Below are 11,358 nucleotides of genomic sequence, written 5' to 3' on the forward strand. Positions count from 1 at the left end.
ATTTGTCAGAGAGAGAGAGTACAAGCAGAGTGAGCGGTAGGCAGAGGGAAAAGCAGGCTCCCTGCTGAGCAAGGAGCCCAATGCGGAACTCAATCCCAGGACCCCAAGATCATGACCTGAGCCGAAGGCAGAGGTTTAACTGACTGACCCACCCAGGCGTCCCGAAAAGTCTATAATTTATAAAAACAAAGCCAAAAGGATTACTTTCCTACTCGTAGACTAACTACTTATAATGTTCTATTCTCTTAATTTACTTTCCAGAAACTTTGCAGACTAACACATTTGTCATATAAGTGGGTATGGTAGGCTGAGAAAAAAAAGCCCCCAAAGATATATTCACTTCCTAACCTCTAGAATCTAGGAATATCACCCTATATGGCAAAAGACATGATGAAGTTAAGGATCTTGAGAAGAGGAGCTTATCCTGGATTAAACAGGTAAACCCTAAAAGCAATCACATGCATTTACAAAATACAAGCTGAAGGAATTTGCACAGAGACAGTGAGAGTAAGAGCAAGACAGGAAGGGAGGATGCAGCATTATCTACAATAGCCAAATTATGGAAGCAGCCCAAGTGTCCATCAATGGATAAATGAATAAAGACGATGTGGTATATATACAATGGAACATTACTTAGCCATAAAAGAGAATGAAATCTTGCCATTTGCAACAACATGGCTGGAACTAGAGAGTATAATGCTAAGTAAGTGAGATAAATCAGAGAAAGACAAATGCCATATGATTTCACTCATATGTAAATTTAAGAAACAAAACTAATGAATGAGTAAAAAAAGAGAGAAACCAAAAAACAGACCCTTAAGTATACAGAACAGACAGAGGGTTACCAGAGGGGAGGTGGGTAGGGTGATGAGTGAAATAGGTGAAGGGGATTAAGAGTACACTTATCTTAATGAGCACTGAGTAATGTATAGAATTGCTGAATCACTATATTGTATACCTGAAAATAATATAACTGTATGTTAACTACACTGGAATTTTTTTTTAAGGTTGGGGGGTGCGGGGGGAAAAGGAAAGAAGAGGAGAAGAGAAGATGTGGTGTGAAGGAGGCAAAGACTGGAGAGATGTGACTACAAACTGAGAAATGCCAGCAAGCCATCAGAAGCTGGAAGAGGCAAGAAACTCATTCTCCCCTAGAGCCTCTGAAAGGAGCACAGCACCTTGATTCAGACTTGTGACCTCCAGAACCATGAGAGAATACACTTCTGTTGTTTTAAGCCACCCAGTTTTTGATAATTTGTTATAGCAGCTACTGGAAACTAATACAATGAGCATTTGGGGAATTTCATGTAAACTATCCACTGACTTCTTTAGACTAACTTATTGTAAAAATAGTGGTCTACAGAACAGGAAGGCTTACTTCAAAATAATTTATTGCTTGGAAAGTTTCAAGAGACCTAAGCAGAACACCAAGGGATTATGAGACCAAGGACAAGATGGAAAGTGAGCCATCACTAATATAGAGGGTCAAACTAACAGATTAACTGGCTGGTTTTCTGCGGGGGGGGGGGGGCACTAATACTTGTTGTGAATTTACTGTAAGTCAGGCACTATGCAAGGAATAGTCATGCATAATCCAATAATGAAACCGGGGCCTAAAATCATGTGGTTACTGCAATGATATGAAATTAAATTATTTAAAGTCCTTGCTGTTTCTAGTATTTTATCTGCTTCCTCAAGGTTTAGTTTGAGAAGCATTACTTCCCTGAAACATCATCATAGTGACACTATACCCCTCTTCTATGAGAACCACTCCCAGTTCCCATCTACTTTCAGGAGTGAGCACTTTGTCTATCTCACAATTTTAACAAGGCTTAGTTCAGTGAGGAGGTATTTGGCAATGGAAAATGGGAAGTAGAAGAAAGGAGTCATGGAGTGAGAACAAATCATTACACTACAGAGAACTACAATCATTGGGAAATATGAACTTTCAGAGTCTACAAAAAGGACAGATAAGGATAAAAAGGTAAGTAAACATAATGGAGATGAGAGGGATAGGAAGAAAATTTAACTAAATGAAGGGTAAAAATTAAATACTAAAATTCCAAAAAGTCATTTCAGCCTCAAATTTTAATAGCTATAATGACAAATTCTCTTACACTAATTTCACCCAAACCCAGTAATAATAGAGAAAGTAATATCAAATAGAATAGAAAACAGAGAAAGTGGAGGATTAAAATTCCATAGTTTGAAGGACCTGAAAAAAAAAAAAACATGCTGTTAAAGGAAACATGCACACGTTTCTCTGCCCCTTAATTTTTTTCTAAATCTATTCCCACTGTCTGCCTATATAATTCCCTACCAGAGCTTTGCAGCTGGTCCCCACTGGGGCTTAAGCAGACTCCTCTCTGTGTTTCCATTTAAAAATCTTTATTTCAATAGGTGGGCCTAGAGCATCTGCACTTCCAAAATTACCACACAACTGATCCAAAATGATTGAAACAAAATTGGTTTCAAAAATTGCCCTTAGGCTGAAAAGAAGATGAAGGCTAACATTTCAAACCTAAAGAAACATTTATCACAATTCTGTGGTCTGTAATAGATTTCTGTGGTTGTAATAGAAATGTTGACAGCTTGTTAATTACAGAAATGCTAGTGAGCATCACTGTTATTCTTTTGAAAAACCTGACAAAAGAGTTTTTTTTTTTTTTTTTTTTTTTTACTTAAACCAAGCCTTACAGCACCTCAACTCCAATCTCTCCTCCCCAAGAGGCTGGATTCAGTCCCATTTTCCTGTAGTATACAGCATGATGAGTCAGAGAAAGGTCTTCAATTAAACCCAGACTCCAACGTTCCCACCCCCTCAGAGAAGTCCCAGAGTCACATTTGAGATTCAAGGCCTTTTTAGGGCTTGCAAGGGCATAAAACTTGACAAGACCCAGAATGGTTTAAATCTCTCTGAGACCCATGAACTAGAGTGCACCAACCCCTGAAAGTCACAGCCAACAAGAAACAGCATAAGACCTAACACAGGGCAGCCACCAATAAATATTCATGTGTGCTTCAGATCCTCTGTGCTCAAACTCAACTGCAATTATACCATCTTCTTCAGGTAGGGAAAGCAAGGTATATAGTGGATAGAGGTTTGAATTTGTGTTTTAAACCTATCTCTGCCACTAATCATTGTGCAAACATGAGTAATTGTTTAACGCCTTTGGTCTTCATATTTTATTCATTTGTAAAATAAAGAAGGGGTGAGCAATAACTTTCAACCATTGTTGCATGTCCCACCAATTACTCAAACAAAATAAATTCCAACATGATAGAAGCAAAAGTCCACCTTTCCCAGAGATATTTCTAAATGTATAAGTATTCAGTCACCCTAAGTATCATTTATAGTAAATTTTAAGAAGAAATAAAATTGCAGTAGGCTCTTAGGAACAGATTTTATTGGTGTGGACTAGGCCTAAGGTGAAATTAAAAGAGCACTGATTCCTTTGAAAGTGCTTCAACTCCAGAATAAACAGAATTTTAGCAGGTTTTGTATGTCTATGCCCTTTGATTGTTTTGAGATTCTTTGAAGCAGGGTTTCTCAACAGTAGTGCTATTGACATTTTGTTGTAGGGGACTGTTCTGTTCATTGTAACATGTTTAGCAGCATCTCTGGCATCCACCCATTAGATGCTAGTTGTGAAAACCAAAAATATCTTCAGGTTTTGCTTAAATGTCCCCTGAAAGGGGGAGTAAAATTGCTCTCTGTTGAGATTTGTTGCTTTGACTGGTCAGATGTCATGTATACGTATTTTTGTAATGCAGTATTCTTATTTATTTATATTTTACATAAATTGTATATAATATATAATAAATATATATTATATATTACTTACATATTTTTATAATGCAACATTTTAAAACTATTTTCTGCTAACCAGCTGGATTGCCAGGAGAATTTAGGTTTTTATTAGAGGCTAATATGTCTATTTGATTTTACAGTTTGGAAGGAAATTAGTATTTACTCATATAATACATGTAACTAATACATATATGTGCCACACATATAATTTAAGATGAATACCCTTTCACTCATCTGAAAGAGCATAAACAAATTTACACTCTTTCACTTCATTAAATTTTAAGGTTTCTATGTATATTTTAGAAAGACACTTTGCTCTTGGATTTGAAAATTGTCAAAAATAATCAGCTGGTGGAAAAAAATAAAGTTCCAGTAGAGAACTACAAATTAATCATTCTTTCAGTCATTCAACTAATGTTTCATTACTGATAATAAAGTGTTTGTAAGTGACACGGTGGTTACATTTTTAAGCATTAACCCTTCATGCAAGAACCCACTGATACATAGCCCTAAGCAAGCTATGCTGTGGTATAGTTAGCCCCATGCAGATTCAGACTTATGCCACAGAAGCAGAAGAAAGGGAGAAAAGAGAATTTAAGACCATAGTTTAAAAAAGGAGTATGACTTGGGGCACCTGGGTGGCACAGCGGTTAAGCATCTGCCTTCGGCTCAGGGCATAATCCCAGCGTTATGGGATCGAGCCCCACGTCAGGCTCCTCCGCTGTGAGTCTGCTTCTTCCTCTCCCACTCCCCCTGCTTGTGTTCCCTCTCTCGCTGGCTGTCTCTGTCGAATAAATAAATAAAATCTTAAAAAAAAAAAAAAAGGAGTATGACTTGAAATACACTCTTTGGTTTAAATACAAATTCTCATTCAAATGCCTAGGATTAACCACAAAGTAGAGGTCAAGACAGAACTTTATAGTCAGCCTAACATTAAAAAAAAATTACTGTTAATTAATCATTACTTTCAAATGGTACATTTTCCCACATTTAAGCTTCTACAAATTTCCTCCACTTAACAACATAAGCAGTTTTGCATCATTTAAAACATAACTGGTGAATAAGTTTGCAAATAACAACAAAAATATTGTAATCTCTTAAAATTAGATTAATATTTTAATTGTAATACTTTTTTCCCAGTTAATTTTACAGTGCCAGGAAATCTACAAAATATTTCCCAAGTGTTTTTTTCTCAGGAATACACAATAAAGAGGCATCTCTGTTTTTTGTTGCAAGGTGCGTACTGGCTGGGGAAGAATGCATGAAACAGAACAATCTACCTTGGGAGCTAATTAGGACAGTCAGCACATTAAAACTAGGATATTGAATTAATTCCATAATCTAAAGATTTGGACTACCAAATACATAAACAAATATACATCTATATTTATGCATGTGGTATCATCTGAAAGTCACAATACTAAACTTATGAATAAATGTTTGAGAGTGTAAAATTTTAATTCTGTAAATTCAAAGACAGTAAAATGTTTTTTTAAGATTTTTAGATCTTTTTGTACATTATCCTAACCCACCAGCAACACACAGCTTTGAGGCGCAGGAAAGGGAAACCAAGATCTCTCCCCCAAATGTCAAAATGGACTTACACAAAAGGACCTCATTGTCTACCAGTCTATGACTCTCAAACGCAGCACATGTCTTTATCAAGGAATTCAGATGCACTTGATTATTACATTCTTAAAATCCCTGACTGTGAAATTATGTAGGAAAGAAAACAAAAATATATCATTTATTTTACAGGTGTTTGATTAAGGAAAATTCAAAGACAAGAGACAAAACAAGACGCCGGAATCTCGAGATAAGACTGTATTGACCTCTAAGCAGCGCTCTCCGCTGGCAAATCATTCAACAAGGTGTAATGGGGCTGCACATGTCCCTCTACTCTAGGGGAGAATCAGAGAGGGCAAAACGAGGGGGGGGGGCGACATGGATAAGCTCAAGAAGTCCTACTCTGAAGATTTCTGGTATGACTCTCACAACATTGGGGGGGGGGTGGAGGGGCACTTAGCTCTGCTGCTTCCTCGCTGAATAATTAAACACAGAATCAGCCCAGGGGCAATGTCTTCTATAAGCTTTTTTCTCCATATTTTTCCCGGTAAAGTAAAACTGAGTCTGCAGAGAACCGAATAGACGTCTTTGAATTCCCTGCGGGAATCAAGCATTAGCCTGCCCAAGGCCTCCCAAATCTACTAGTTGCAGACCAACCACAGAAACCTGCAAGTCAGGCCAAGGGCTGCCGCTAAGTTTCTAGGTTTCCTGGTCAAACGCAAAAGAAAAATAAAGTTGGGGATGGCAAGGAAGTGGATGCCCGGAGGGTTGCTGCAAAGTTTCAAAACTAGTAAAAATCTATCCTTCCGTAAAATTTTAAAAAGTCAACCGGAGGTCCAGCTTTCACCTGGCGCCTTAAGGGTGGGGTGGGATTCACCGTCCTGTCCACAATGGGGTTATTTGTAAGAAACCCAGTGGGGCTTCTCTCATTTCCAGGGATGGGGGAGGGGGCCGAGGGCGGGCAAGCATTTCTTCTGTTTGTGAAGGTGATGAATGAATATGTGATCCTGTTTCCCAAGGGTGGTTTATTTCCTCGGAGTTAATAAAATTAAACGAAGTCTCCTGTGATAGAGAGAACAGGATCTCCTGAGAGTAGACCCGGGCCTCTAGACACTTCTCAGACCTCCGCACGCATGGCGTCCAGATACAAGATCTGGCAGAACTGGGACTCTGCCGCCCCTAACCAGAGCCCTTTTTCCTCCGCTCCAGGCGCAGCCAAGCCAGGATTTTGGTCCCATTTGCCGGAAAGTCCCAAACACGCAGAAGCCAACGTGCCCTCTCCTCTAATATTTGCAGAACTATTACCAAAGAAATGGGATATTCCTATTTTCTGGGTAGGGCACGTAGTCTTGGAAAATTAACAAGACTTTGCTCACAAAAACTAAGGGTAAGAAGCCAGCTTTCCCCGAATTTGCAGCTTTCAAACTCTTTAGCAAAAGGCGGAGAGGCGCAGTCCCGTGAGGTACCCGCAACTTCTCACCTCCAGCGGCTAGGTGCAGGTGTTGGGGTCCTCTCTGGGCTCTGGGGCTGTAGGGTCTCCCAGACTTGCGGCTTCTTCCGCGCGGAAGGAGAGCGTGCGGCAATTCTGCTGGGGGAGTTGGCAGGGAAGACATCCTGAGCAAGGGAATGCTTTCCTTCCCTGGCCAGAGGTGTCCGGAACACAGCCTTCCCGGGGACCGCTTCACCCCTGCACGATCCCCATGGCCCGCCGGGTTTTTACACTGCGTATTTGGGGCACTTGTGTGCGATGTTTCTCACTAAAAGTTGTTCCTCCAGCGAATTCAGAAATCTCCCCCAAGCTAGAGAAGATTTGTGCTTTGACATTATCCTCATTGCCCTCTCTATTTTGCCCCTGCCTCCTCGCATTTCAAAAAAAAAAAAAAAAAAAAAAAAGCTCTTAGAAAAGAAAGTCTCTCCGTGGAGGCGGCAGGCAATCTCACAGAAATGATGTAAATGGTCGCAGCCCCCTTCCCCCGCCAACCTCAGCTTTTTTTTTTTTTTTTTTTTTTTTTAGTGAACTGTGAAGATCTGTGAAAATAATATCAGGGTTTTCCGTCAGAACGAGCTTTGCTCTGCACTCAGGCGTAGCATAATCTGACCCGACACCTCCAACCATCTGTGCTATCTATCTGCCTTCTGATTTACCAGAGCTGTACAAGCCACATACAAATTGTACTTGATACTAAAGAAAAGACTGCCGGGCCCAGTCCAGTTCGGTGGTGAACATTCCTATCTGATTCCTTTAGTGATGGACCTCCAAAGATGGTTTTCCAGTCACTTTCGTTGGACTCCTCTCTCCCAATTATTTTCTTCAAACTAAACAAGCCCTTATCAAAGGCCCAGGTGAGATCATGGTTTCTTTTGACAGAAACCTCAGAAAATGGTATGATGTGGATGTCAATTGGGAATCAATAAAAGTTGCCAATTCAATCTGCTGGTCCTAAGGCAGAGCTGCCAAGAAGGCCCTTCCTCTCTCTGCAGGAGGGGTCAGTGCTCGGCAACTTAGAAAGCACTTTCTGCCCCCTTCCGACTTCTGTGGTTCCCCTTCTCTATTTTACTTGTACTGAGTTTCTTTGGTACAAAAAGGCCAAGGTTAGAGTTTCTATCCCCCGCGCAAGAGTTACATATTCTAACACGGGGTAGGGCAAAATCAGCCTGCAAGAAGAGCAAATCAATATTTCTAAAAAGATCTTTGAAATAAGCTTTTAAGTTGCTGTCCTGACCTACCAGTGACTTCTCACTCTAGATGTGGCTATGCTGCACATTTGTTCAAGTCCATTAAACTGGGGGGGGGGGACTGAAAAGTATAAACTTTTGGGAGGTACAACGCCCCTTTTCCTGAGTGTTTATCTTCATGGTCAACACCTGTGTTATCAGGCGTGAGATTTGTTCTAGCCCGTATTTAAAATGATTTCAGGAGGCTTTTGAAGGTGTTGGGGATAGCCCAAACTGACCTCTTAAGAGATCCCTGGTCCCGTTCCTTCTGCTTCAAATTCGCTTCCCACTGGGCTGCTTTGGCAGCTGAAAAAGGGGGAAAGGCGTGCGGGGATGGGTGCCGGGGGGAAAAATGAGGTGATCTACTTCCCTCCCTCCCCATTCGTGCGCTCCCCCAAAAGTTTTCTGTTTCGTTTCAATTAAACTTGGCGAATTCTGGGAGGATTTCGATTTGGCCCGCTCCTCATTGTCCTCTGGAGACCTCTTGACCCAGGCAGTGCATCATTCCAAAGTGGATTCCTGTAGCACTACTGCCTCTTTTGACGGGGGTGGGGGGGATTGGGGGGCTGGGGATGGAAGAACAAGGCTGGAGGAGGGTGTTGAAACGCTGCTGTTCTTGCCTCTCTTTTTCTCCTAGCCAGTCTCCAGTCTTTTCCTCCTCCAGATTCTGCAAAATACTGAGGAAAAGTCCATGGGTGAACGGCGGGCGCTGTCGAGAGCTGGGAGGTGCTGAAAGGACCCGGGCGCACTGGTTGCAGTCTTGATTGGCAGAGCGGGCCAGTGACTGACAGGGGGTCTCCATGGCGCCCGCGCCGCCAATCCGCCCATTCCAGTAGCGGCGCCAGCTCGCCGGCCTGCGTGCCCTAACGGAGCCGAGCCGAACCTGGGCGGCGGGGCCGGCACCTCCTCCAATCCCTACCGCTCGCTAGCTCCCAGCCGTTGCGCCGCCGCAGCTGCCCCGGCCGTGCGTCCCCGCTGCCCTAAGCCGCTTCACCGAGAGAGCCTGGCGCACCCCGCGAGGCCCGCGGGCATCTGCTGCGTGTCCCGCTCCGCGCTCAGCGCCCCCATTGCAGTCGGCGCTGCCTCGATGTTCCAGCTGCCCATCTTGAATTTCAGTCCCCAGCAAGTGGCCGGGGTATGCGAGACTCTGGAGGAGAGCGGCGACGTAGAGCGCCTGGGTCGCTTCCTCTGGTCGCTGCCCGTGGCCCCTGCGGCCTGCGAGGCCCTCAACAAGAATGAATCGGTGCTGCGCGCGCGAGCCATCGTGGCCTTTCACGGTGGCAACTACCGCGAGCTCTACCATATCCTAGAAAACCACAAGTTCACTAAGGAGTCGCATGCCAAGCTGCAGGCGCTGTGGCTCGAAGCGCATTACCAGGAGGCTGAGAAGCTGCGTGGACGGCCCCTGGGGCCGGTGGACAAGTACCGTGTGAGGAAGAAGTTCCCGCTGCCGCGCACCATTTGGGACGGCGAACAGAAGACACACTGTTTCAAGGAGCGCACGCGGCATTTGCTACGGGAATGGTACCTGCAGGACCCATACCCCAACCCCAGCAAAAAACGTGAGCTCGCCCAGGCAACCGGACTGACCCCTACGCAGGTGGGCAACTGGTTCAAAAACCGCCGACAAAGGGACCGGGCGGCTGCAGCCAAAAACAGGTCAGTACCTAGAGGCCTATTAGCCTTGCGCCCTCCCGGGTGGGGCAGGCGAAGGCACCCAGGGCGCCCTTACCCAGGGCCCGGCGACTTGGATCCGCAAGACTTGAGAGCTCAGTCTGTCTTCAGTTATGAGCCCACCGTGTTCTGGGATCCTGGGCGGGGAGCAGGGGGGCGTTTTCCTTCCGGGCTCTTGGTTCCCCATACTCTTTCTCTCGTTCTGGGCTCCTGGGGGTCGCTCCAGCAGCCAGTTCCAGTCGCCAAACCAAGGCTGCACTGGGAAGGGGAAAGAAATAAAAATTAAAATCCCAGCAATAATTAGGGACCCGAAGGCCCCTAATTCTTGTCAGCCTGGGCCTAGGCTCCTATTATGTGAAGCCTGGCTTACGAGCAATGTGGCATTAGTGTTGCCGTTTTAAAAGCCCAGATAAATTCTTTTCTAATGTTTTGAAAAGAGTTTTCAATGGACTTCTGGATGGAAGTCGAGTTCTCCTCTTTTCACGCGTGGACAACCCTGCCTCAAAACAGCAAACTAGTCACCTAAAGCTTTTCGTTCCGCGGTGTGTGGATCTAAATTAGCCAAACATTTTGGCCAAGAAACCCCGTCTCATCCCCCAGGCCCAAACGTTCTGTGCAATCCTCAGGCAGCCCTTTTTGCTTTTAGCTTTGGTCTGACCCGGCCTCGAAGGCACTGACACGAGCGTGCTCCCGGAGCAGATGCACGCTGGGAAGGGGGTTCCCTACCCAGGAGCCTGATACGTCCTTGTCACCCACACCTCATTTATCTTGACAGTATTGTAAATCTCCCAAAGGCGGCCAACAATCGCGAATGACCCTGTGAGCCCAGCGTCTCGGATGGGGAGCCGAGAAAGGATTCAGAAGAAGGATGAGACAACTGCAGGGCTACTTGGAGAGGCGGCCGCGGACTCCGGCCCTGGCCTCTGTTGCCTCACTTTTCCCACTTTAACTGCCCGGGTCTGTGGGAGATCCGCCGGCTGCTGGGCTTAAGGAACGCAGATCCGGGCGGGGGCGTGGGGGGAGGGCAACGGGCGGCTATGTTACGCGCTGCGACTGGTATCCCTTTCCTTCCCGTAGACTCCAGCAGCAGGTCATGTCGCAGGGCTCCGGACGGGCTCTAAGGGCTGAGGAAGAGGGCACGCCCGAGGTGCTGGGCGCCGCCGCCAGCCCGGCCGCCAGCCTATCCAGCAAGGCAGCCACTTCGGCCATCTCCATCACGTCCAGCGACAGCGAGTGCGACATCTGAACTGCCCATCCAGCACGCTCAGAAACAGAATCCAGTGTAAAAACAAGACAAAATGAAACAGGGAGGATGAGAGACCAAGCAAATACACTGCTTGCGAAACCGGGTGGCCAGGGACCCGCGGGCTCGGGTTGCCCATTTCCGCCCCGCGGCCGGGCCTGGCTCCACTGGCGCCCTCCGGCCACTATCACAGAGGTCCGCGGTGAGGCCCAACCCAGCGCTACGTTCTCCTTGCTTTGCTTTTTTCCAAGAATTTTATTGCAAAGATGCCTCCGGAACCCGGACTGCACGCTGAGCGCCTGCCCTAAATCTTCCGTGGGTATTTCACGTCGAAAGGACGCTGTTATAT

The 11,358-nt window shown here is 45.2% G+C and overlaps 1 protein-coding gene across 1 annotated transcript; it reads left to right on the forward strand.

The window, feature by feature from the left end:
* Positions 1–9,101: 9,101 nt before the first annotated feature.
* On the forward strand, positions 9,102–11,012 carry SIX6 (SIX homeobox 6). The gene is made up of 2 exons (XM_045810600.1): positions 9,102–9,751; positions 10,844–11,012. Exons 1-2 carry the CDS (start codon positions 9,180–9,182, stop codon positions 11,010–11,012), a joined length of 741 nt encoding a protein of 246 aa, XP_045666556.1. The 5' UTR covers positions 9,102–9,179.
* The last annotated feature ends 346 nt before the right edge of the window (positions 11,013–11,358 follow it).

Source organism: Ursus americanus, chromosome 26, assembly GCF_024610735.1.
Source record: "Ursus americanus isolate L20-20 chromosome 26, mUrsAme1.1.p, whole genome shotgun sequence".
In the NCBI taxonomy this organism is placed as follows: domain Eukaryota; kingdom Metazoa; phylum Chordata; class Mammalia; order Carnivora; family Ursidae; genus Ursus; species Ursus americanus.

What these genes read in the sequence shown, in the direction of transcription:
- SIX6 (XM_045810600.1), top strand. Translation starts at nt 9,180, where the DNA reads ATGTTCCAGCTGCCCATCTTGAATTTCAGTCCCCAGCAAGTGGCCGGG. An exon ending in GCGGCTGCAGCCAAAAACAG is followed by an intron (nt 9,752 to 10,843) that starts GTCAGTACCTAG and finishes TCCTTCCCGTAG; the next exon opens with ACTCCAGCAGCAGGTCATGT.